Here is a 26702-nt window from a genome sequence, read left to right as displayed (position 1 = left end):
ATTTTTGTGTGTCTTGTGTAGATGGGGGAGCCGAGCGCAGTCCTCCTGTTGAGCTGCACGGCTGACACCATGTCCAGCCGCCTGCAGTGCCGCGGCAGGTCCGCCTCCGGCTTCCAGCCCGCCTCAGACAGAGAGGGCGTCCTGCACAGGAGGGCTGAGAGCTTCTGCAGCGACAGCCAGGCGGTGACAGCTTATTATGAACAAAAGAAGCTTCTGCACACGGTAAGATTGTTTTTAAATAAATTGTATTTAGGTTTGTATGTGTGTGTTACTTTTTCTCAGCTAAAATTTATTCTCATTGTCAGGCCCCTCACACACTCTCCTCAAGCTTCAATTAAAGTGTCAAGGGTTTGAATATATACCACAAGTTCCTCTCATGCTTTGAAGCGAAACAAGTGCATTCTGGGAACTCCTGAATATTTACCTCCCATATTATCGTGTTCAATATTCTAGCAGAACTTTTCCCTCTACATGATCAGATTACTAATTAGACATTCAGACACAGTGATGACTTTAAGACATGCAGTTCAAGTATTTGGCTGCAAAACAGTTTGATCAGGTTTAAGGACCTGTCTTGGAAATTATACTGCATGATGATTATGTATGAGTGAATAGCATAACAGCATGATAGGACTGAGGTTGAAAATCGGTGAACTGGTCCTTTAATGTCACCTCAGCTGCTTTGTTTTTGTGTGCATTTAAACGCCACCACAGATGTAGAGATCGTCCATCTGCTGTGCGCTCACAGAGGTTGCTCTGCAGCAGACTGCCGTCCTCGACTGCATGACAACACTGCTATGATTTTTTTTAAGGCCTGTTTTACTCCGTCTGCAGATTGACGCTGAGAGGTCACCAGATGAAGTGTTCACCCAGATCTGTCAGGTGATGGAGACCGTCTGATTTCTCCACCACCCTCCAATCCCCGGATATCTGCTGTCCAGGAGCTCCACCTGTGAAGACTTCTCTCTCTCTGCAAGGAGACTCACCCTCCTCCCCTCACACCTGCACCACACACACGCTCATTGAACTCCAGTGGTTTGCATGTCCCCAAACACTCCCGGCAAACAGTGAAACCTCCTACTGCTTTAAACACCGACAAAGCGCCTGGTTGTCACATTCTGCTTCACCCACTTGCATTGTCTCTCTCTTACATCGACCTCAATATATGCTGCCAACTGCCCGGTCGAGGCAGATAACTGTACTGAGAAACATGGCGTCCCTGCTGTGACTGAGAGCATGTTTCTAGTGGAGAATGTGAAACCTGAGAGAGAGGGTTCCCGCCACCGCCGGAAAGTGGAAAAGTGCGTTTCTGTGTGTGTGTGCGCTCATGCTCTCATGCACAGCGTCGTGTTTTATATTGTGACAAGCATGCAAGAATTACAATCAAAGCTTAACTGCCTTTTGTGCATTCAATAAAAAGCAGAAAAAAAAGGTTTAAGAGTGTTAAAGAAAATCGCATTTGTATGTTTCCGAGCTCATCGTACAAGTGCTTGTTTTGAGTCTGGTATTTAACATTCAATAAAGCCAGTGCATTTCTGAGTGTGTGTATGGTGTTTTGTGTGTGTGTGTGTGTGTGTGTGTGTGTGTGTGTAAGGAGAGTGAATGGTGGTTACTACTTATCTTATAGCCCCATCTGCTGGTGGGTGGTTGCAACAAAAGGTTCAGATATTATGTGATGGAGGGTTTAGCATCATGTTTAAATGGCACAACATTTATAAGACCACCTTTAAGTTACGTAGCTTTAAGGTCAAAAAGATTGCCTTTCACTGCAGCACCAAAGGTCACATGTTGGGAGAATAAATGGTAAAATAAAGGAAAAAAAATCACGCATGTTTTATTAAACTACTCTCATTCTACAAAATAATCATCTTCACATTACAATCTGAATAAATGACTCTTTACTCAGCAGGTAGAAACTAACAAAGCAGTGTTCATCGTGTTTTTCTGCCAATGAGATGCAGCCAGTCATCTTCGTTTTCAGTGTCATCTGTTGTCCTCTGACTTTGACAGGAATTAAAGTTATATAACTTTGTGTCACAGGCCTTGCATTTTAATTTCCTGAAAAGCTTAATTTATCAAGGATTAATTAAGCAGCCTGGTTATGGCTCAAATTAAAACTAAAGACACAGATCAGTAGTTCCTATTATAATTACAATGTCTTCATTTAGGAAATATATTATCTGCCCTTCTTGTGACTTGTATTTTTGCCAAGAAAACTTGTACTATAACAGTTATTTGAGCAACAGAACGTGTATATTTACTACGTCAACTTCAAAAACTGAGCAGTTGTAGGTCCCAGCTTATTAAAGATCTGCTTTTCTCTGTTTCATATCATGTACAGTTTCTTTGGAATTTTTTTCCTCCTCCAAATACACAGTCTTGTGTACTTTTCCAAACATTCCCGTTTGCCTGCAAGTCTGCCAAAACAAGAAAATCTAAACGTGAAGTCTGGCTCTTAGACTTCCATATCTGTCTTCCATATTTTATATTTAATGATTTACTGAAAATGAAACCATTGGTTGCAGCTCTAGTTGGATTCAACTTAAAGTTATAATCTTGAAGTTCTCCATTTCGTTCTCTTTGGCGGCACCTTATGGCGATAAAGGTAATTGTGGGCGCATACGTCTAACATAACCAGACTTCTACTATTGGCTCCCTTTGTTACGGTTGTAACTCTTGATTTTCCTCGCTGACGGTCGCTTTCCTTTTTATGTTTGCCTTCATCTGAGCGTCGAATTTGTTTTTTTCTTCACTTATTTTTGAAGTTGTATCTGTAGTCATCGATCTTTTCTTTGTTTGTTCAGCCATAGTAGATTACGGTTTACTCACAACACTTGCAGAGGCCGGAAAAGCAGCCGCTTAGCTCCACCTACCATCTCAGGCAGACCAACCACTGCTGGGTGATGGAAAACACATCACTAGCTGGGCGCCACTTTCATCAGTGGGCCATAGGGGGTCAGATGAAGCTATTAACTGCACACTGCCTTTGTAGGGCAGAAATTTAAAGTGAGCGATACATATGACATATTAAAGAAAGCAGGATGAGATTTTTTGTAAAAAACCACCACTGAAGCATGTACAGGACAAAATCAGCAAAGAGATAAGAGCTTTGTCCACAGGGGGCGCCAAAATCAACACAAACTGAATGTTCCTCACAGCAGCTTTAAGTTGACATTCAAGATAAAAACAATGATTCAATATTGATCAATGAATCACTCATCAATCGTAACTTGTTCAAGCAAACAAAATCACGAGTAGCAGGGCTGCAGCCATTTCCATAATTACTTATGTCTTGGTTTTTTTCTGTTGACGTTTTATAGACCAAATAATTAACAAAGAGTGAAAATTTACCATGAGGTAATGTCTTCAAATATCTTGCTTTGCTCCTCTACAGATATTCTCAATAAAGTGATATTAAACAGCAGCAACAAGCAGATCTTCCACTTCTTTTGCTGAACCAATCATGTCAACTTTAATTAATCTTCTGTTGCAGCTCTTAACAGCTAAACCACACACTGAGCTGTCACCTTTAATAACAATGCAGGAACCACAGGTGTAGAAACACTATTTTCACATACTTTTATTCCCACGGTTCTCCTCTAGCATTTTTTTTTTTTACATTATTATTTTTTATTTTTTACATAAGAACAGACTGTTATACACAGATATTGAAGCAGGGCAAAGGGGGTGAGGGAAGGAGACGAAAACCATACAAAATGGTGTCTACTCAAGCACAACAAAATCTATGTGTATAAAATTGTTTGGGTTGTTCCACTGCGGAGGCACCAACCTCTACCTCAATTCTTTTTTTAAATAGATTAATAAAAATACAATCTTTTAAATGGACCTTTTAAAGTGGACTGCAAAATCAAAGATCTAGAGGCATGATGACTGGATCGATAATGTTTTGGGGGGCATGTGGGTCCAGGGAGAAGTTGTGGCCACGTTAAAGGCGCCCCCCCCAAAAGAAACAAATTTCTCTTTTAAAAATGGCACACAGCAACTAGCGCTGGCTACTTTTCACCATATACTTGTACACTCAACATGATCAACAACGGCACACATCGGGGGAGGAGAAAAAAACAAACAAAAACACAGTCTTGTGTACTTTTTCCATACGTTCCCATTCGCCTGCAAGTCTGCCTTCAAAAACATTTGCTCTCCGTGCTGTAGTGCTTCTTGTTAGACATGTTTTAGTGGAGAGAGCAAAGGGAAAGAAATACAGATGAAGGTGTGTGTGAAAGGTGAGGGTTTAGAGAGCAGCGTTGTGTGACAGTGGTGGGGATCCGTTTAACACATACAGGTCTTGTCTGCAGAACGTGGATCAGCAGAACTTCCTACAGTCTGCAGCCTGAAACCTCGGCGTCAAGTCCCACGCCGTCCGACTTCCCCGCAGCAGCCACGTCTCCCGCTGAGGAAGCTGCGACTCATAAATACTCAATCTACGGATACCTAGCTAGAACATTTTTCACTCTTGCATAACACAGAGACCACATACACACACACAAACCACCTATGTGTATCTCAGTTGATGACTTCACAGTCCTCTATTACCACACATCTCCATTAGGTGGCGCTTCACCAGAATGATCGTCAGGTCTCCAGTTTGAAGCAGCACAGGGAGGTAACTGGAGGGCAATGAGGAGGAGGGGGGCGAAGGGGAAGGGGGCAGCCCTCGTGGAGTCACAGAGCTTGGGAATGTCGGTGTGCCTTCTGTTTAGTTTGTTTTTTAAAAATAGTGTATCATTTCAAATCACAGATCCATTGATTAACCTGGCTGAGGTGGAGCGGGGCCCCCTTGTTCTGAGGAACTAACATGGCCGCCCTTTTGCGTGAGTCAGGGAGGCCAGTTTACCAACAGCCCCTCCCACCAGCAGCACCGTGGTCTGCTCTGAGGCCCCCTGGCTGTCTGCCTGCCTGCTGGCCTTCCTGCCTGGCGGCGGGTAAAGCGGTTATCTTGGACTTGGAGGATGGAGCCATGCACAGAGTGGCCTGTGGGATATGTGGAGAGAGCCTGGAGCTAGAGGCGCCTGCGACCCTGTCATCTGTTGGCTGGAAAGTAGTTTGGGTCCAGGTAGTTGTAGCCCGTGCTCTGCGGCAGGCAGTAGTCCCTGTCCAGAAAGGTGTCAGGCTGGTGCACCGGCTCCAAGTGGTGGTTCGGCTTGTGGGTCTCTGTCTTAAACAAGCTGGAAGACGAAGAGGAAAAATGGTGTCAGTGGAAGATCCGCAGTGTAAGAGCCACTGTGTTGGCAGTCCAAACAATACTGCAGTAAAGGAGGAGGTAAGTGATAAATGTCAGAGAGAGAGAGAGAAGCTTTCACTTTAACTAAGCTGTTCAACAAAAAACAATACCTGCTGATCAATCCAGGTTTACTATCTATATCCCTTTAAATGATATCACAGAGCACATGTTGGACAATAACTCAGGGCATTTTCAGTGCGTCACAGAACCTAAATAAAGTAGATTAGACTATAGTGGGAGAGATTTGGATCTTGATAATCCAGAGCCCGTTCAGACAAATTGGATTGGTCAGTATTGGCCAAAACAAACCCGATCAAATGCAGATCCTTTTACTGTCCAACCCAGCGCTGATCTCCGTTACCACGGCAGGCTTTACAGTGTGTTTTTAGGCATTTCTATTTTGTTACCTCCAGTGTACTCACAAATTATTCAGAGACATAACAGATCTGTGATGTCGCCTTTTCCTCTTATCAAACATTCAGGCTATAATTTGTAGCTGCACCTGGAATTGCTCTTACCTGCAGCAATGATAAATGTCAGTGGCAGCAGGTCATGCTAGCCGTCACAAATTAACTTTATTTCCACATTTTCAAACCAGGACCTTCAGTATTTTGATCACGTGCACCAAACCAAGTAGTTTCAATGTCCCAGATACATATGTAATGCACATTAAGCTAGTATGGGAATCTGTTTGGACTCCAAATATTAAAGGACTCAGTAGATCTGGACCAACAGAACTTGATTGAGTAATAATAATTCCCTGGTCTTAAAAGGAGAAATTTGCCCCTGGAAAAAGCCCCAGTCAAAGCTGGTGTTCTCTGTAATCGATAGAAGCAATAATATTTTAAATTGGAAAGTTGTTCAAACAGCTTGTGGTTTCGCCCATTCTACATTCCTACAACACCCAGCATGCATTGCGCCCCTCCCTCTGAAAGGAACGGCCCAGCGAGAGACGCTGGAGTGAAATACTACTGTTTTCGCTGCAGGCAATGGCTCAGAGCGGGACAGAATCCGAAAATATGACGAGAATATACCGGTGGATCGTCTAAAAAATCTTCGAGACTTCAGTCTACATGTCAAACCTGACGATTTTGAACGAGACATGACTCAGTTATAAATGTGGAACGTCTGTGAGGGAAAACAGGAGCACAGACAGCATTTCAAAGCACCTCATGGAACTAATGATTATGTTTTACGTGTTGTTTTCAACTATACACTGCAGACATCAGAGGCCGGCGTCCTAGATTGAGGAAGTGTAGTTTTCCTACCATAATGGCATTAGCTCACCATAACAGCATGATAGGACTGAGGTTGAAAATCTGCAAACTGGCCCTTTTTGGGAAATCCATTGCAAATGTTTATGCACAATATAACAGGAAGGTCTGTTTGGGCTTTTTCAGGAAATGTATTGCCAGACAATAAAAGGTCCAAAAGGTCCATGACTATATTGATTCCAATCTCATAAAAGTCTCAAAGCAGTCATGACATTATTACCAACATATATTTAAGGGGGTATTTTCCACAGTATAAACTACTATGCTAGATTCTAAGCTTAATCCAAAAGGCAACTGGACTTTGTTAAAGTTCTTGAGTTCTACTTCAGGCTTCTCCCACGCTAGACAGTTTATATTGCCTTTTGGTTTACGTCATTAAAACTAACACAGCTGTCTGTGGCTATTGTACTCGTACTTGACTCACCAGTCGGAGCAGTTGGAGCAGAAGTCGACAGAGTTGTCTTGCGGACAATCCTGACAGTGCCACCGCACCCCCTGGATGGGCTCCATGCCACAGACGTCACACTGCACAAAACACAGACAGACACCACTTCTTCAGAACACTGTTTAACAGTTTTACTAGCATTTAAAATGTCATACTGTTCTGTCTTCAGCAAACACTGATTTCTTTGGACTATAAATTTTGAATGTTTTTATGAGATACTCAAAGTGTCCCCATATATACATCTTTGTTCTGTTTTATTGCTCTGTACCGTTTTTGTATAGTGTAAAAATGTGTGTATAGTATACAATAAGAAAAGCAAACTTTGTCTCTGTAATCAGCCAACAGTAAACCCTCTGCCTGAGATTGCATTACCTTTTATACACAGAGGACAGGTGTTCAAATGCAGATGCCTAGCTTAAAAATAGTGTGCAAAGTCATCACCTTGTAGCCTACATGCCGCATCCCGGCCTTGTCCTCATGGATCTCCTGCAGCGTTTGTTTTTTCAGTCGCTTCAGCTCTAAAAGTTCTTTGTACTCGGGCAAATTTCTCAACTCCACAGGTATTCCCTCTTCGTCCTGCATGTGAGGGAGGGAGAGAGAAACACACACATATGTAAACACGCACACCCTCAGAAAGAAAGAGACAGAGGAGATGACTGATAGGCATCAGGACGACACAGACAAAACATCTTTACATGAGTCCAGGGATCTAATCCGATGATGATATTCTCTAGATGTCTGTTGACACTATTGATTACTCTAATTTTAGCTGAACAGGAGCGACAAGCAGAGATTGTCTTTCGGCTGAAAGAACATGAATGCAAACCTCTGTGTCCATAACAAAGACAGCTTTTGTCTGCTGGCTAACTCACAATATTTCAAAAAAACAAACCCCTGAATCGTGTACATACAGTTAAATGCAGAGCAAACGGGGACAGAGGAAATAAGTCCTGTGGGTTTGAGGGTGCCAGGTAACAATTAGGAGAGGAAACGAGTTCAGGCTTTTTGGATTTCAATCTGCCAGAGCAAACATGCTCGAAGATGGATCCGTAATCAGCGTCTCAAAAAGGGAGGAGAAAGCTAGGCTAACGTTACGGTCAACCCTGAATATAGCGAGCAAACACCCTGTCACATCACAGTGATTCCGTCCACACAAAACTCTACCTTCAAAGTTGGGCTTGGGCGGTATCCATTTTTTCATACCGTAATACCGTCTTGCCATAATACAGGGGCATAAGGTGTATGGAGGTATTTGAAAAAAAAAGTGCTGGAGCGGCTGGTTGGAGGGGCAAGCCGCTGTCACACGTGTGATCACTTGGAAATGTCTTGCTACACAACACAGGATTATATGAAATGTTAAAGGGGACATATTTTAGCAATGCAATCAATTTTCAATTATTCTTTGAGTTTGTTTCGTTTTAAAAATTGTCTACTCCCCCACGTGGGGGAGCGGCCACACTGCACTGTCACTGCACCGACGTATTGGAATGGTAAGTTGAAATCTGGACAATGACTTGACTACAAGCTAGTGCAAGAAGGAAGCCTGAGGTGAATGAGGGTGAATGACGATTGGTCGATTTCAGCGAAAGCAAGGTTCTACGTAGAAACCTGCAGCTGTTCTGAGCGGCCCATTTCAGAGGCGACCTTTTTAAAAATGCAATCCTGGAAAAACACGGAATTATGCAGTTTTCACTTTTTCACTGTGAACAATAAACACCCAATAATGTGAAACCCATGCAAAATATGAGAATATCCATTCAAAAGATATGGCCCCTTTAACATAAATGATACGACTTCAGATCTCAAGGACGCGCACGCACGAAAATAACAGCTTAACTGGTCGCTGATCTGTTTTCATTTCTCTCCTCTCTCCGGGCCACTGTGCGTGCCTGTTTCAAGTTTCCAGGGTGTGCTCCCGACCTCCGGAGCCATCCTCCGATTGCAAAGTAGCCTATAATTTAATGAGGTCATCGGCTGTCGGCATAATACACGGCATGCTGGCCTTCATAAATGTTATGTAAACCTGTATTATTTGTTACAGTTGCGCCATCTTTCTCAGCTCTGCAGTTCACCTGTTCCTCCAGCGGTAGCCTGACCTCTGCTGGTGGCTGCTGTGCATTACAACACATCGCCTCTACATAATGTCTGCATCGGTTTATTAAATAAATTAGCATCTGGATTGTTGACGGTATTGAAATCCATACCGTTGGGATTTCTAAATACCCTGGTATACCGTAATACTGTGATACAGCCCAAGCCTACTTTAAGTGCAACACTTTGGCACTTTCAGGTCTTGACAGGAAATTGTTTAGTGAGAATCCTGCTAATCTGCTGACATGTTTGCCCTCGGCAAACTCTCATTCCTTCCTGCAAACACGGCCAATGTAAGGGACAACCCGGTGAAGTGTGAAATTATCGTGGCCCATGCTGGCAACACCTTTGTGACCTAGCTTCATATCGACGGTGTCAGGGGTTCTGTTAACGCGCTGGTGGAGCCAGCAGCCTGTGTTCTCAGCAGGGCCCGGCGACCCGGTTTGACTTAAAGGTTACTGCCATCAAAGGCAAAGAAAGAAAATGTCAGAGCTTGGGTAACGGCGAGTTCAAATGAAAATAAAGACGCGGCTGGCCGGGAACCCTGCTCTGATTTAGCCCTTTAATACAGTACACACTGCCCTGATTGAAGGGGGGAAAAATGGTACAAATGTGAATGATCAGGTGACTTATTTCATCCCGAAGTGTTAAAGTGGTGTTAAGAGGGAGGGGGAGTCAGTCTGTGAAAGAAGACATAAGCGACAAGGTGCAGTGGCTTACTTCGCCTCATCTTAAATGGATTTAAATAGACTTGTAAATTATAAAACAAGCTCCCCACGGCTCATAACATGAAGCTTTTCCCTGTACTTATCTTACAGGTCACTGCTTACATGAGGAGGAAAGGTAAGGCGATAGAGGGTGACAGAGAGAGGAGGAAATGTGAGCTTGTGATTAGCTTAATTAAGCATGAAAATATCACAGTTTCCTCAGTGATCGGTGACACAGAAGAGATTGGGGATAGGATTAGTTATAAGGTAATCTCCCAGGACAAATAAACAGGAGTTACATGTTTGAATGCTTAAAAATGAAGAGAAGGCAGTGGACTCTAGTCATTAGACATCTGTGATCTGACAGAGGACTGACCGAGTCATCAGCAGAGGGGTCCTGCATGCTGCTGTAATACGCCGAGCGCTCATCTTCTTCATCCATGTAGACCGGAGGCTCATAGGAGGTCAGGAAAGTTGACGGCCGGTACAGGTGCTTGTTGAGGTGATGCTGCCTCTTACTGGACGCCTGAGGAACAAACAGTTTGAAGAGCATGCAGTTTTAAAACATATATAAACATGGACCATGGACCCATGGAGAAGTGTTCAGCTTTGTTTGCCCTTTATCTGTATTTTCTTCTAATTCTGCTGTGTTTGTGTCGATACTTGAGCGGTGGTGTTTAGCTCACAGCCAACAGTCTACAGGTCGGGACTAAATGAAAACATGGAGACCAGTTGACAGCGCAGTTTCTCTGCTCTGCTCCCACAGAGGCTAACATAACCTGTGCATCTTTATTAGGATTCTACAAAATGTCGGTATTTGGCGATCTGTGAGTGTGAGCAGTATAAGAGCTGCAAGTGACGGAGGGCGGAGCAGACAGACGCACACAGTCGGCAGGATGAAGTGCGACTTCAGCTGCAGGGCTGCACGGAGGTGTGAGTAAATTAGTTTGTTCTGTAAAGAAACACTCGGAACTTATGTCTTATTTTCCTGTTTCACCGCTTTGTTTTCATTAACGCTGCTCGCTCCTCTTGCCTTTCCGTCAATGTCACTCAACCACAGCTGCTCTCTCTCTTTTGCTCGCCGCATCTTTGGTATAAAATCTGTTTTTTTAAAGCTCCGCTACCTCTCCGTAGTATCGAACGTAAAAATAACAGATTGTATCGTTTTAAACACGTGGTATCTAAAGAAAACCTGGTGCGTCGGAAGGGGGGTGCAGTCTTGAAAAACTCCTGCACACTATGACCCTATGTCATATCATCGTTATATATATTATAACCTGATGAAAAGCCGATGATATGAAATAAATATTATCAGCAACAAGCGAGACAGTATGCTGGAGTTTTTCACCTATTGTTTCAAAACACGTGATGTCGTGTTGACATCCTTACTCTCCAGTATCTTGATCAGTATCTTGTGTCTGTGAAGCACCAACGAACTTAACCTGAATAAGCAATGCTTACATTTGTCATGTAAACAATGTGCCATGTGTTTATGTTCACTACTACAAGATTGCATATAGAAATAAAGTGTAAATGAACAGATAAATAAATAAATATCAGAAATAACTGGTATGTCTCGCATCATCATGACTGCATTCCATTTAAAGCCAAAATACAACAATATTGAAAGCCCAGACATTAATTGAAGACACTTAACATTAAAGAAAACATTACTGACTGAATGATTAAGGGTTGTGGTAAATACCTTTTTAGTGTACATGCACAGGTTGGGTGTTCTTCCAGGCACAGGGATACCAGCTTTTGTCAGTTTGATGAAGTACTTTTGAACTCTACTGGCAACCTGGAATGTTTTAACAGGAAAAAGTCTGCGTTAATGATTCCCAACTGAGGAACAGCTGCTTGAAGTAATTGAGGTCATGCAAATGTATCCACGATCCAGGTACTTGCAGGGAGTGCAGTTATCACACGAGTCAGCCTTTGCCTTTCAGCTCTGCTAAGTGCTCACTCTACACTCTTGCAATTTAACAGCCTGTTTCCATAGTGAGGACACAGATTCATCAATGTCAGGAGATGCTAATAAAAACATGAGTACACAGTGGTGCAACCGGCTCCAGGACAACTTATTACAGGTTATTAAGCTGGATAAGTTTGTGTTATGTTTTGGTCATTTTGAAATATGCAAATAAACAACATATTCTGAACTAAGGAGTCTGTAAGTGTAGATCAAACAACCATGCACCTCTTCAGTTTCAGTCTCTCTCACCTGTTTTGCTGTTCGATTGCCCAGCTCATCGGCAATCTTCTGCCATCTTCTGGACTCCACTTCCTCGGGAGGAAACTTAACAAGAAGCTGCTCCAGTTTTTTCTATCATAACAGAAAAACAACAGGTAAAAACAAAGACATGAGCAAGATAAATGTTAGTATGCAGCATTGGTACATTTGTGTTCAAAGATATAAACTTGAAGATTTTCATGTAAAAAAATGTCTGTTAAGTCACTATCTATCGACAAATGAGGTAAAACAATGGTGAGTGAGCTTATGGCCCACTGATGAAAGCCTTTGCCTTTGCAGTATATAGTATTATTACGGACTGTGTCGGTGGCAACATTTCGAGGATAAAATCCGAAGCGGCGCCAAGTTAGGGACGCATTTCCCATCACCCAGCAGTGGTTGGTCTGCCAGAGAGGGTAGGCGGAACTAAGTGGCTGTTTTTCCGGTCTCTGCAAGCGTTGCGAGTAAACAGTAATCTACTATGGCTGAACAAACAAAGGAAAGATGGATGACTACAGATACAACTTCAAAAATAAGTGAAAATCCAAAGAAAAAGAAACAAATTTGACGCTCAGATGAAGCAAACAGTCTAAAAAGGAAAGCGACCGTCAGCGAGGAAAATCAGGAGTTACAACCGGAGCCAACCGTGGACGTCTGCTTATTTGGGACATATGCGCCTGCAATTGCCTTTTATTACCACTAGGTGCCGCCAAATAGAACGAAAAGAACTTGAGGTTATATCTTTATTATATCTAATTTGTTTTAATCACAGCCTACATATATCCACATTTAAAAAACAGCCTGTAAAACATGGTTAGCGCAAATTACACATCACAGTTGCTTACAAATAAGCTAAGGAAATGTTGCCCTCTTTTACAAAATGATAACAGTTATATAGATTTTAATTAAGTATATGTTTTAAAAATTAAGATTATTGTGCAAAAAAAAGATGAGAAATTGTGTTAAAAACCAAAGTGTTCCGATTCCACCGTCATTCATCTTTCCTGTATACAACTGCTTAGTTACTTGGTGAATGATGTGCTTCTGCTTAATACAGTGTGATATCTCACACACATACACACTTGTTACCTACCTGTTCCTCCACAGTCCACAGCTGGTTAAATGTGTCAGGCTTGTTTGGATGACAAATCCTCCCCCTGATCATCTGTCAGGAAAACAGGAGTGACAGCCATGTTAAAAGACTTGCACGGTACAAAAATAATGGGCACGACACCATTTGAAGAGATCTGTGCATATGAACTGCCTGGCACAGTGAATCTGTCAGTTTGACAGACAAAGATGTGACTGGAGATGTGTCATGGGAAAACGCAGAAAAACACTTTTGACTGACAAACAAGATCCTGTTAGAATTCAGAGAGTGTAATCCGTGAGAATGCAAATGTGCCTTCGCAAAATAAACAGCGAGAGCAACAGGAATGATCAAGGAGCTCTTTGCTGGGTGCTAAATGCTTGGTGCTATCTAATCCCAACAATCAATTAAAATTGAACAGGAAGGGAGACGACAACATATAAACAGAGGCCAAAAATAAAACATAATCAGAGGTGGAGGAGAGGCGGGCTCCTCACGTTTCCATAGATACCACCTTCATGTGCTGCATGCTTAACTCTGCAGAGCATTAAGAAGGGGAGAGACCAGGCAGTGTAACCTGGTAATAACGCAATGATTTGTAGGCCAATCAGCAGGGGTGACTCACAGTTAGGACAATGTGCTCCTGCACTAATGATACAACATGAGACAATCATAACTGTGATGACAGCGGAAGCAGCAGTTGTGTGTTGTGAGGCAGAGCCGTACCTGTGTTTGCCTGCCGTTCTCTGGGGCATCACTTGTGGGCAGAGAGGAGTACATGGTGGAGGATTCGCCTTCCTTCTTGGGCTCAACAGGACTTTTTGGTCGATCAGGCAAACCTGATGGGAGGAAACGAGCAGAACTTGTATTTTTAAAAAGGCAGAGGAAGATTGATGAACCAAAGCTCATGCACTGATATTAAAAAACGAATTAAATCCATAAACTTGCCTTGGTCAAAGATCAGCTTTAGCCGCCTAGTTTTGCGTTTCTTGTCACAGAACTCTCTCTCAAAGTCGCTGAGGCCTGAGGTGTACTGCTCCCACGCAACGTCAGGGAGCTGGACGACTCGCTGAGGACACGGCAAGCCCAAATTCACCTGAGGGACACAAGAAGCAGTGTCACAATCCATTAACAAATGAACAAGGTTAGATATGTCCCATCTTATGTGACATGAACAGGCACAGTGAGACAAATGCCTCTTTAGCACACACCATGGTACTGACTGTACTGAACTCTACTGGCTTGGAATTGATACTTGTGCTTTTTCTTCTTTGTTTTACACTGCAGATAGTGACTGCTGTCTGTCCAAAGAAAACAACTGGGATATTTTTTACTTTTGTAGCATATGCTTATGTTTTAATAACTTTGTAATCCTTTGCTTCTATAACTCTGCTTTTAAGTCCAGTCATAATCTAGGTTAGCCTACATTCATGTTATTATTCAAATAGCTCCATCCACAGGGGAATTCAGTATCTGGATTCAAGAGAAAAACATGTGCTGTGTATGGCCTCCATCTTTATATGAAGCAGTGCTAAATGTTTTACCAGATGATTTCCCATCATTTTCTTTTCTTTAATACACAATATCAGACTCTGTAAAAGCACATTTGTATTAGCCCTTGAGTAACCAAAAAAAAAAGATGTTGCGATTGTAATTAGTCATTCAAATTATTGACTGATTAGGGTTGATTAGGGATGCACGATATTGGATTTTTTGCTGATATCCGACATGCCGATATTTTCCAACCCTTTGTGCAGATAGCCGATTTCAATACCGATATATTAGGCACATGTTTTTTCCACCTTATTGCAGAGAACATCAAGTCTCCCCTGTAGCAGAACTGATATCATACCCACTCTTATTGTAGTGGCCCACTGGTAGATGCAGAAATAACATAATACAGTGCTTTTTAAAATGTACACATTCACTGGGCAAGATAAGAAAACTAGTTAAACTTAGGTTATGTACAAAAAGCCATATTTATTTTTATATTACATTTTTTTTCCAATAAAACTGTAATATTCATACAAATTAGACAGGCTTGGATGATGCTCTCCCTGAGACATTCCTGATAATAGCCACAACTAATTTGACCTATTGCACAGAATAAATACATAAAATAAAATCGACCTTGCTGTCTGTTTCGGAAACTTTGAAAAACTGCCGCAGACATCTTGCACCCTTCTTCACGCTTGATGGAAGGTGGTGCAGGCACTTAATGCTGTAGCATTATGTCAAGCTTTTAGGGAATCATGGAGCATTTTGTCAGAATTAATGCGTTGTTTTATCTGCAGAAAATATCGGCAGAAAAATTATGCTGATGCCGATATGTCCTTTTCAAGCCAAATTCTGCAGATACCGATAAGGTGCCGATAATATTGTGCATCCCTAATCTAGATATATTATAAAGTAAACTGTCCAAACTATCTGAAATATCTCAAGTTGACAGGTTGGACAGTGAGCACATCCTGGCCCAGTTGTGAACAGGTGCAGAACCAAACTTGAGTCAGACAGCGGAAAAGTCTGCACACTGAATTTTACAAGCTCCCAAATATTTATTCCATCAACGTTTCAACCAGCAAGGTATTCCTCAGGTGAAAAACCAAGACCAGGAGAGGCTGGGGATGTTAACATGGACACATGAACATTGTCTTGGCATTTTGGCATCACATTTTATACAAACATTTGTGTTTATGAAGCTCATACTGTTGTTTTAAGGTGAAATGATGGAAAATGTGTGAAATCGATTATGGTTTATTGAGTTGTACTGCACTACATTATACTGTATTGATGTAAGATTTCCTACTTTCTCTCTCTGAACATTAAAGGCATCTTACTTTACAGCAGAACAGTTTAATTGGATTGCATTAGGTGTACCTTATAAAGTGGACACTGGGTGTACAAAAAAAACAAGGACCATGGTCTGTACATTTGTTACCTGTTCCTGTAGCTGCTCCACAAAGCTGATGGGATCGGCGAGCGCCTCCCTCTGCTGACGGGCCAACGTCTCCAGGTCCAGGATGGCCTGCGTGCGCTGGGCCTCGAGAACCCCGATGGTCTGCAGCAGCCTCTGATAACTGACACGGACGGAAGCAAAGTTAGACAACAGTGGGAGGGAGGAACTGCTTACATTATTTAACCTGACACTTGCAATGCTGCAGTGCATCAAACTTTCAGATCCCAAACCATGCATAATTCAAACACGGTGCTGAGAGCCTAAATACTTGCACAAAACATGAAGCATTTTTTATTCTTTTCCATGTTTTTTTGCAAAATAAGTGGTAACGTGTTTGTTTGTGCTAGAAAACTGTGGCTAGAAATTATGCATCTGAAACCAGCTGATTTGGCAAATATCTTTAGTGTTACTTTTTAGTAATAGAAATACAATTCAAACACTAAGATCTTTCTATTATGTAATTATGAAACTCACATCAGAGCAATATAAAAACAGTTTGCATGACAAACACTTGGGTTTTTCAGGGCTTGAGGAGCCTTCTGCGCTATAAAAGCTTGACCTTTCCACTCACACCCTCTGGGGCAATAGAAGAACTGCAAGCTGAGCTGTCAGTGACTAAGTGTGATACTGACTCAAAGGCCTTACAGTGTGAGCGGAACTAGAGGAAATCGACGTGAATGTGACAGTATCCTACGTGGCCATAACCTAATACAGGTGCTCGGTGAAGCAGAGTGGATCAATCCCCTCTAACGGGACATGAATGAAAATCAATGCACAGGACACAATTTATTCAACAGCTGCCGGTGCTTTAAAATCCTTCAAGAGGAAACATCCACATGCTTCAACTGTGTTTAACCTCCTATCATTTCATTAGCTACAGACATCATCTTTTTGAACTGTATGAAACTCTGCTGACCTTGTACAGCATCAGAGTGCTGTGCTTTTATGCAAATCATCTCTACTTAATGATTCTGATCCACTTGTAGGACTCTGCAAAAGAAAGCAGCATGTCTGCAGACTTCCTCAGACGAACAGATGATCTGTGCATTAATCTGTTTTTGGGAAATGAGGATACCTCGGCTCTGGTTCTCAGCACCCTGGACTCCCTCCAGGTGTCCAGGGACAGTGTTTCATTGCCACCTACTGGGCCCAAGGTCCACTGACAAACACTGGTGCCAAATGAAAAGCTTGCCAGAACAATTGCGTTGCTACATTAATCCCTGATTATCAAGGATAGAGGTTTGCTTTTTTGGTAGTATTTACATAATCTTGATAGAGGGAGCCGTGTTAAATTGGACACAGTTTTAAGACACAAATGTGACAAGGTGCTGTGTAAATCATGTCAATGTCAATTCACTATATTCAGCAGCACTAAAATGCTTAGTCATGCTTCCCTAAAAATGACTTCTCACTCTATTGATTTGAGCCTTCAAAATTCTCCTTACTCAGTACAACCTAAACTTGGCATGTAAAGGAAACTATCGAATTACTTTGCAATACAGTGGAGTAGGGAAAGCTTAGGCTTAAACCACTCTCCAAATCTGAAACATTCACCAACACTGGTGCCAAAGACAAAGGGACCTGAACCCTATGATGTCTCCAACCACTCGCAGCTCTCTGCCCCTCCTCTAATGAAGATGCAACATGAATCCGCTGACAGACTTAGCAGTGCCTGACTGAGCGCAGCAAGGACCTGTCCAACGACATAAACATCCGAACTTGCATGACAACTGACAATGACAGCAGGAGCAAAGCTCAAAACTGAGAAATCACTTTCCTCCTAAACAACTTATCTTTCTGAGAAGAGAGAGAACAAAGGCAATCAGCAGGGTAAATTTAACTTCCAATCTCCGTGGGCTTGGAAATCTTAGAATTGGCAGCTAATTCACACAATCGCAGCACCCGATTGGAGGTGGGAATGAAATCCGGGAAAGTGTAAAACCTGAACAATAAGACAGGAGCTATACTTAGGTGCTCACTGATATCCCCGACATAAGTAAGAGGAGGCTCTAAAAATAATTGTGATAATTAAACATCCCGTCTATGCGTTGGTGGTGCAAAACTCAGATACACTTAAGTGCCAAATCGATGAGATCATTCTTTTGTCTTAGGAAGCAGTAAAACACACTGTCAAAAGAATCTCAGGGTGGAAAGAAAAACCTTTTTTTCTCATGCCTTTAAAATACAACTGTGGTGAGACACAGGTGTACACATCCACCAACAGTTCAGATCCCTCACACCACCTGTCACTGTGGTTTGGATTGCTTTTAATAACATATATTTTGTAGTGTTAACGCTAATGCATCCTGATGTGTCCTTCACCAAATCATCAATGCAGGACGTGCCATTTATATTCTTCCTTAGTCTTTTTGCCCTCTATTGCAAGTTGCAAAGGACTTGCAATAGAGTCCTGTCCTGCCAATCTCAACAGATTATGCAGCTAATGTGCATTTTAGTACTTGTAATATTTTTTCAAAGCTAGCCTTGGTGAAACAAATATGGCGCATGTCTGGTGATAAAGTAGATTTGTTCCCATGCCGACATTAGTGCTAACTGTTCTAATAACAGATATAATTAGCCCAGACAAAATTCAAGTAGTTTGATATGCGAGTGTTTCTCTGACGCTCTCTTTGGAGGACACTAAACGTCCGGAGGGGCTGCGAGCCACAGGGCAGTAAACGTTAGTTCAGATTGTTTTTGGGTGAGAATTCATCCAGTGTTCGTTTACGAGGTTTTTACCTTAACAAATTGACCCAGCAATTCAAGAAAAAACACTGAATTAAGTCGTTTCCCATAAAAAAATCTGTGTCTCTGGCAATTTTCAGCAGACACGAGAGAGACAGATGTGTAAAAAAAAGCGTCTATATGGAATTCATTTTATGTCTGCATTTGTTCATGTTTCACAAAGGGATGAACCTGGGCCAAGCCACACAACGAAAGCAATGATATCACAACTATACAGGATTAATAAGCGTTCAAAAATTAATCACATTGCATCAGCAATAGTATCTGCCAAGGTATCGGAAAGGAAAGGAAAAAATGTTATTGGAACATTTCTGACACACTGGTGTAATAACTGTGCGCAAAGCCCCCTTTTCTTCTAGCAGAAGTGTTGTAGGGTTTAAGGAAATCTGAACAGAAGTGGTCAGCAAGACACCATGCAGATGCATGAGACACAGGTGTGACAATGATGTCTCTCAGTTGTCCACTCATGTTCAGATCAACAAAGCACTTTTAAAACTAACTGTAAATGGAGACAGTAAGACTGATTCTCCTGCATATTTAAACCTAAACTCATACTCAGGGTTCAACAAAAAGACAGCTCATCATCAGCTCAAACGCATCTTTTGTTCATTCAAAAACAAAGACCAGAAGTAACCCAATGATCACAGAATGAAGTCATCAACATGTGTGAGAGCTGCATCAACAAAAGATGAAGAGAATTCCCAGGGAGCTCCTACATACTCTTTGTTGTGTTTAAGTGCCAGGTGGTCTGACTCAAAGTAATACACGTCTGGCTCCTCCTCTTCCTCCTCCTCCTCCTCCTCTGCAGCCTGGCTCTTTGTCAGCTCCTTGCTTTTCTCTGCCTCTTTGCCCTCAACGGGCCTACCATCCTCACCACCTGCCCTGTCCCCTAGATCCACAGAGACCGGCTCCTCACTGGAGGGGCCGACAGAGTCTGAGGGAGCAAGTTCCTCCTCCAAAGGGCAGTCCTCCTCCAGCCCCACCACCACCTCCCCCTCTTCCCTCAAGGGACCATTGTCTCTGGGAGGAGAGCTAAGCTTAGAAGAGGAGGCCTTGCCACCAGTGGCAGCCCTCCTGGGTGAAGTCCGCAGGGTGTATCTGTGTTCATAGAGCTCTGTGAAAGAGGGAGGCGTGCTGGATATTAAGGGGTTGCACCCTGGATCAGTGGGGGAGGGGGTTGTTGCTAGTGGGGGTGTAGTTTCTCCTGAGTTGCTGTTGTTGTTGATTGGACTACTGTTCGTGTTGGTGGTGGTGGAGGAGGTGGAGGCAGCAGCTTCCTGCATTGGTGTTAGCGGCCGGCCGTTCGTGTTGTTCTCAGTCTCGATCACCTGCTCCTCGTGGGCCAAACACAAAGTGTCGCCCACCACGTCAACCTCCACCTCCTCCACCTCCTGCTCCTTGGCCACTATCAACTCAGGGAGAGGATCCTCTAGAACAGCTTCTAATGCCGGTGCAGATGAGGCTGGCGAGTCCCCTGAGCCAGAGACCTCCATCTGCACAGGGACAGAGTTTCTACAAGGCACGGCAGGGTCAGGGGATGAGGGAGCCGTCGTCTGACTACCGTTGAGCAGCGACGGGCAGTTGGTGGCAGAGGTTGGATTTGCACTTGGCTCTTCAGTGAGTGTGCAAAGTTCCTCTGCTTTATTGTCTTTGATTCCATTCGAGGCCTTGTGAGAGTTCGGGGGCTGAGCTGCCCCGTCACACTCCACATGACCATCCTCTACCTTCCCCCCTGTCAGCTCACCTTCCTCGTTACTGAGGACAGGTGACGCAGGAGAAGTGTTTACAGAGTTTTGGCTGGGAAATTCTTCACAACTGTTGTCCTTGCCGGGCTCTGGGACAGAGACCGGACTTTCAGGTTTCAGAAGCTCAGGTTCCTCCTCGTGTCCCTGAGAATCTCCAGAGCGGGAGCACCGCTTGGGCCTTTTGATTTGAGGACAGGCATCCCGCGTCCCTTTCCCTCTATCACAGTTCTCTGGACTAATGTCTTTTTCTAAACAGGACACGCTACGCTTCCTGGAGCTGGTCCATTGCTCTGCCTCAGCAGGAGAAGCATTCGAGTCAGTTAACTTCCCCTGCAACAAGGCCTGCTGCTCGCCGTCCTGCTGAGTGTCTGGCTTTGTGTCCTGCTTTGACTCCTGCTTAACTTCTTTTTTGGTGTCCTGTTTCGACTCCTGCTTGCCGTCTGGTCTCGGATCCTGTTTGCTGTCAGGTTTCGACTCCTGCTGCTTGGGGTCCTGCTTCGACTCCTGCTTCGACTCCTGCTTAACCCCCTGTTTGGTGTCCTGTTTAGACCCCTCTTGCTTGGTGTCCTGCTTTGACTCCTGCTTGCTGTCCTGTTTCGACTCCTGCTTGGATTCCTGCTGCTTGGCGTCCTGTTTTGAATCCTGCTTGTTGTCCTGCTTCGACTCCTGCTGCTTGGCGTCCTGCTTCTTCTTGGGCGAGCGGGCCCTCTGCAGTGGAGACACAGAGGTCTCCTCCGGCTGGGCGATGCTGCGGTTCCTGAGGGTTCGACCACAAAAGTTCTCATCCAATCCATTGAGCCCCACTGACGACCTTGTGACGCGCGAGGATCGGGACGCGGCCATACTACGGCGGATGCCTACAGTCTCCTCATCCTGGTGCTCTCTCCTCTGCAGCAGAATGTGGACACCTGCAAAACACAGGCAGATACAAGCACTTCATTAAGTCAAAATAACCACTGAAAACAGCCAACCTACAGCTCAATGATTACAGCAAAGCACTACCTTTGCAGCAGCTATAAGTTTGATTGGTTTCACTGGCCGGCCAAGCTAAAAATGAATGCATGAACGGTACCCTAGGGTGCTTGAAACAAAAGCGTTCACCAAAAGGCCTTTGTTAAATACTGCTGGGGTCATTTCTCAGCTCACACCAGAGAGGTATTGATTTCCCATGTCATTGTAACTAAGCAACACCTTCTGTCCACAGGCAAAACTAGATGTCTTATCCCAGGTCCCTACAAAAGGTGGAAGATCTTACACTGGAAGATAGTAAAACAGGAAACAATAAGGTCAAATCTTCCATCTAGCCTAAACGACCAATCACATATTGTCTTTCTTTCTGTCACAGCTTTGAGCCTCATCTGTATGTGCTTTGTAACTAAAGTGATAAAGGTGACAACAAGCATTTTCAGTGATGAAAAGCCCCCAAAGCTGGCAAGCATTGACTTACAAAAAGGTAAACTACCTGCAGTAAAACCCAAAATTAAATCGAATAAATAAGCCGTCACACAGAATGTGTGTTTATGTTTCAGTGAAAGCATATTTCTTCCCTGCTGAGATTACGGTTTATTCTGTGACATAAAGTGTAAATATGTCTCTTGCTGGTTGTCTGATTTCTGACACAAACGTTACCACTGTAATTCACACACTCAATTCAGCAGAGACAACACTGCAAACATAGGTTTGTCACTGCACACTGTAGGCTGTTAATCTCTTTATAACAGGTGTGCCTGAGCACCAACAGGCTGCAACTTATCAGAACGAACAAAAATTGAAATGCTCTGACAACAAGAATCCTACATAAGGCTTACAGGCTTAGAGTGAGGACAACCATAGAGGCTTAGGACATGACGATTTACTTCCTGACACAATTTAAGGCACAACAAAAGCCTTCCCAAAATTGCTCTGTGTGTCGCCCGAGTTATCCTGCAGATGAAGTGCATTACTGTGCATTGGAACAGAAATCCTGGCTTACAGTCTGAACTGGTAAATTAACACAATCCAAATGCTAAAAGGCCCTGATAAATAGACAGTTTGGGATATGTTACGAGGGATGCACGATATTATCGGCACGTTATCAGTATTGGCCGATATTGGCTTAAAAATGAAATATAACCGCCGATATAATTAACCGATAAAATAATGGGCTGCTGCATACTTGATTAAATGCCCGACCTCGGCGCAATGTCCCCGGAGTGAAGAAGACCTGCGCGGCGCAGCGTGATGACATCACGTGTGTCTACCTGCAGCATGAGAGAGTTAGAAGCCAAACGTTTTCCAAGTGTCCGAAATAGATAGCAAAACTGCTATCTGCAATGACTGCTCAGCTTCGGTGATGCGAGGAGGAGCCAAGGCAAAGTCTTTCAACACTACAAACTTGATTAACCATCTCAAGACCCGTCACCCCGACCGTTGTAACAAATGTGATAAGAGTATCACCACTATACTGTACGCTAGTTCCAATACAGAAGAGAGTTGATGATCTCTGCAATTAGGTGTGCGGGAAAAAAATATCGGTATCGGTAATTGGCTAAATGAGTTGTAAAATATCGGCATATCGGATATTGGCAAAAAATCCAATATCGTGCATCCCTATATGTTACTGTTTTCCAAGTAATCAATTTCACAAATGCAATAACACTCAACATAATCTAGGTCAGATGATCCATCATAATCGCACTCATGTAAACAACTTTACCCTACTCACATCAATGCTACAGCAAAAATAACTTGATTATCAGAGCAGGGCACTTCAAGAAATAGCAGCTACATTACCTTTGCTTTAGAAGCATCAATGTAATGAACTTCAAACAATAAACAAACTAATTTGCGTCATTTTCCAGATACTACCTCCACAATCAAACACCTCATCTTAGTAGGCATGTGTGCTCCTGTAAACCTTATCATAATCAAGTCCTATTGAAGGTTTACAGTAACAAGTAATAAAGTTTTCTGTCTGCACGCTAACATGCAGTTAAAATAATCTGGAGGAAATTCTGAGATTACATCTCGAGGATAAGGAGTGATTTCTGTCCTGGTAAGAATACACACAAAATTCCCAACCAAACCACACGCACACAAGTTGCCATTGAAGTCTCCTCTAGCTCAAAGCTCCAAATAATAAATCTAACAGAGCACAATAAAAAGGAGACATGGTAAAGGTTATATTAAAGTGACATTCAGGGGGAGAAGATCTCACGTGGTGTCCTTTCGCAGAAGATGAGACACCGTTATAGTGTCCCATTGTAGGGCAGAGAAATTATTGCATCAATTAGCAATGTGGACATGCTCATTTACATTAATTGCAAGTACATCAATCTGTGGGCCGACCTCTGTCAAAACTGATTTAAAAGCTCCTTGTTGCTTTGCTTTGGACAATCCTTCCCTTGTCCTACACTGTGCTAACACAGCAACAACAAACCCAGGGGCTATCCTGGCTACAAATACATTTGGTTAATATTTCTTCTGGGGGCCAACATAGTAGTCACCTGGAACAAGCGCTACCATATGCACATATTACTCACACTCGACTAAAGACTCCAACTGAGAAAGCTAATGTGATTTGTCCAAGCATAAAATAAGAAAAAGGAAGAAAGGCGGCAGAAGGGGGGCAGGTTATTCAGACTGAGCACTCGCCCTTAGCCTCAAATCAACAAAACTAATTAAGCCTGCTCTTCTGACATGCTCTCAAAAAGTAGAAAACTAATCATGACTTTAAAATGATCAGGGTTACAGTTTGTTTAGCTGAATCACTGTATGAAAAAATTGCTTCGGTGTCCTAATAAATAACACATTGTTAGCAAAGCTGGCAGGGCCTTAATTAATCATTAATAAATAAATGTCTGAAGTTGCATTTGGGTGCCTGTTCAAAAAAAAGTTTTGCATTCATGGAACAAAAAAAAGAAAGTTATGATTGTGTTAAAAATTCCTACTGACTATCTAGTTCGGCTTTGACGAAAATAATTAATGCAAAAAACACCAGATGGAAGTGCAATGACTGGAATGTAGTAAAATAGAGAGCAAGTGGTTAGGGATAGGGGGTGTTCCAGTCCAGGCTGTCTCCAGGTAAACGCATAAGAACTTTCTTTTTGAGGTCCAATTATCAACAAACTCCTTATATGACAACAGTTTCATAAGCTTTGGTGTGTATGGAATTAAGTCTTAGAAAGTGATTATAGCCATGAGTATAAATTTAGAGTTTAGTTTACTTGTTCCAGGCTGTAAAAAATAAATTCTCAAGCATAAAACTAGTATTAAATGGAGTAATTAAATAAATAACATATATCTGTTTTACGAAATGATCTACTCTGGTTTCCTCCCACAGTCCAAATCCAAGCCGTTTAGATTATTTTGTGACTCTAAACTACCCATAACATGAGTGGGAGCATAAGTCTTTGTCTCTCCTCATATGTCATCCCTGTGCTTGACAGATAACCTGTTCCGGATGTTCCCCATCTCTAGCTTCAACCTCTGATCAACCACCAAAGATAAGCTAATGGGTGGATGGACAAAATTATGCTTCATGACTTCTCTTAATTTTTTGCTTTCTTCTCGCTAAATACTGCATACTTCCAACTTAACAGTGTTTCAAATTTACGGATAACAACTCTTTGGTTTAACTGCTAGTAAATCATGTCAACAGTGAGGCCGTAATGTCCAGTGAGGGGTCAAAAGCAGGCACTGCTTTGCTTTATGGGGTCAAATGCCAGAGAGGTTGGAAAGCGCTGCTATAGACCACAAATCAGCATTTAATATATGTCCGTGCTCTACTTCTGGTGGGTTTATGACAGTGGACAGTGCGTGGTTACTGATACTAAGAAAAATGTTATATTTTCTCCTATAAATTGTATTGTATGTTAACTTTAACTGGGATAACTTTCACTCAATTAAAAAACATTTAAGATTAAACTCACTCTTACTTTTAAATTAAGATTTCAGCAGGCTCCAGTAAACCTCACAGGTACTTTACCCCTTCATAGTATTAAGGTTTAAGCAAATTCATTACAGTCACAAACAACACACTGACATGTATAGCCACTGATCCTGATATGGATGGAAAATAACAACTTATCCTAACAGGAAACAGTTAAAGAATCAATTGCGGAAATGTCAAAGCCAGGATATGCCAGTGCCGCTGCATAGACAGCACCCATGTGTGACTGTTTTCTCAATCAAACCACTTCCTGTCTTAACTAAAGCGCGTGTTTGGTTGAGGAGTTATGTTAACACGTGCTGATTACATTACGGTCTTAATGACACACCATGAACACATGGGTCATTTGCAATAACAACTCTAACACTTTATAGAGATTGTAACAGCTATACATAAATAAACACACACCCCACGAGTTAAGTGTGAAGGCTATTGTTGGCAAAGCAGCAATGCTAACGTCCCTAACAGAGTTTAGGTTTGTTTTATGATGAACACACAATCTTAGTGCCGTTAAACCGTCACGTTGGACTGTTACTCTCGGTTTCTGACCTGTAGTTCAAGACTTCCAGAGGGCCTACTGGCAACAAAAAATCCACGGAGTATGTGTTGGTATACATACCGATGAGAATCGCTCAAATCCCAACATCCCAGCTTATCAGCTGCCGCGAGCTCAACATGGGCAAAGTTGGAGGCTGGAGGATGCTGTGAACCAGAGACTAGAAACCGTTGCAACTGCACGTGCCGCCTGCTAAGTTAACACTAGTTTGCAGCAGGTGAACTCAAAAGTTGAGGATTAAAACTCCCAAGTACACATTCAGGCATAACAACACAGTTGGTTTATGGAGCTGACGGGCAAGCTAAACGTTAGCATAGACCAACTTCCAAGCAAACGTTAGTTGACCTAGCTTGCTGTTAAGCGGGCTAACCTTAGCAAACTAACTTACCGTTAGCTTTCATGGCTGTATATAAAACGTTTGAGACACCTCACTGCAGACTGTTGCGCCCGTGAAATTCAGATATTACCTTTCACGTTACCATTGACACTCGGTGAACAAGTACACTGCAATTTAACCATGCCAGTTTTCTCTGTTTTCCTGGGAACGACTAGTTAGCCAACTTGGCTAATGATACCTCTGCTAGTTCTTCTCGGCTAGTTTTCCTGTTAACTGCATCGTGCAGAAAAGAACCGTTTCAGCCGGAGCCCCTCTAGTAACGTTAGCTTGCTACACGCTAGCAAAACTAGC

The 26702-nt window shown here is 42.7% G+C and overlaps 2 protein-coding genes across 2 annotated transcripts in view; one reads left to right on the top strand and one right to left on the bottom strand.

The window, feature by feature from the left end:
- The window catches only part of ak5 (adenylate kinase 5), a 95362-nt gene extending 93033 nt beyond the window's left edge, over window positions 1-2329 (top strand). Inside the window, exons 13-14 of the mRNA XM_069685418.1 lie at window positions 22-222; window positions 835-2329. Coding sequence (XP_069541519.1) covers window positions 22-222; window positions 835-900 — 267 coding nt within the window. The 3' untranslated portion in view covers window positions 901-2329. The remainder of the gene's footprint in view (window positions 1-21; window positions 223-834) is intronic.
- Window positions 2330-3373: 1044 nt separating this feature from the next.
- Window positions 3374-21402, bottom strand: zzz3 (zinc finger, ZZ-type containing 3). The gene is made up of 11 exons (XM_069685417.1): window positions 19504-21402; window positions 16021-16159; window positions 14031-14178; window positions 13809-13921; window positions 13086-13157; window positions 11984-12085; window positions 11465-11560; window positions 10136-10285; window positions 7403-7537; window positions 6941-7041; window positions 3374-5186 (listed from the first exon to the last, which is right to left on the bottom strand). Exons 1-11 carry the CDS (start codon window positions 21369-21371, stop codon window positions 5042-5044), a joined length of 3069 nt encoding a protein of 1022 aa, XP_069541518.1. The 5' UTR covers window positions 21372-21402; the 3' UTR covers window positions 3374-5041.
- Between the last annotated feature and the right edge of the window lie 5300 nt (window positions 21403-26702).

The sequence above is a fragment of the Semicossyphus pulcher genome, unplaced genomic scaffold (genome assembly GCF_022749685.1).
Source record: "Semicossyphus pulcher isolate SPU_LCO1_2020_fin unplaced genomic scaffold, fSemPul1.0.p SCAF_7, whole genome shotgun sequence".
Taxonomy (NCBI): Eukaryota; Metazoa; Chordata; class Actinopteri; order Labriformes; family Labridae; genus Semicossyphus; species Semicossyphus pulcher.
The sequence above is the reverse complement of the archived record's forward strand: the minus strand, read 5'-3'. Positions and strand labels throughout refer to the sequence as shown.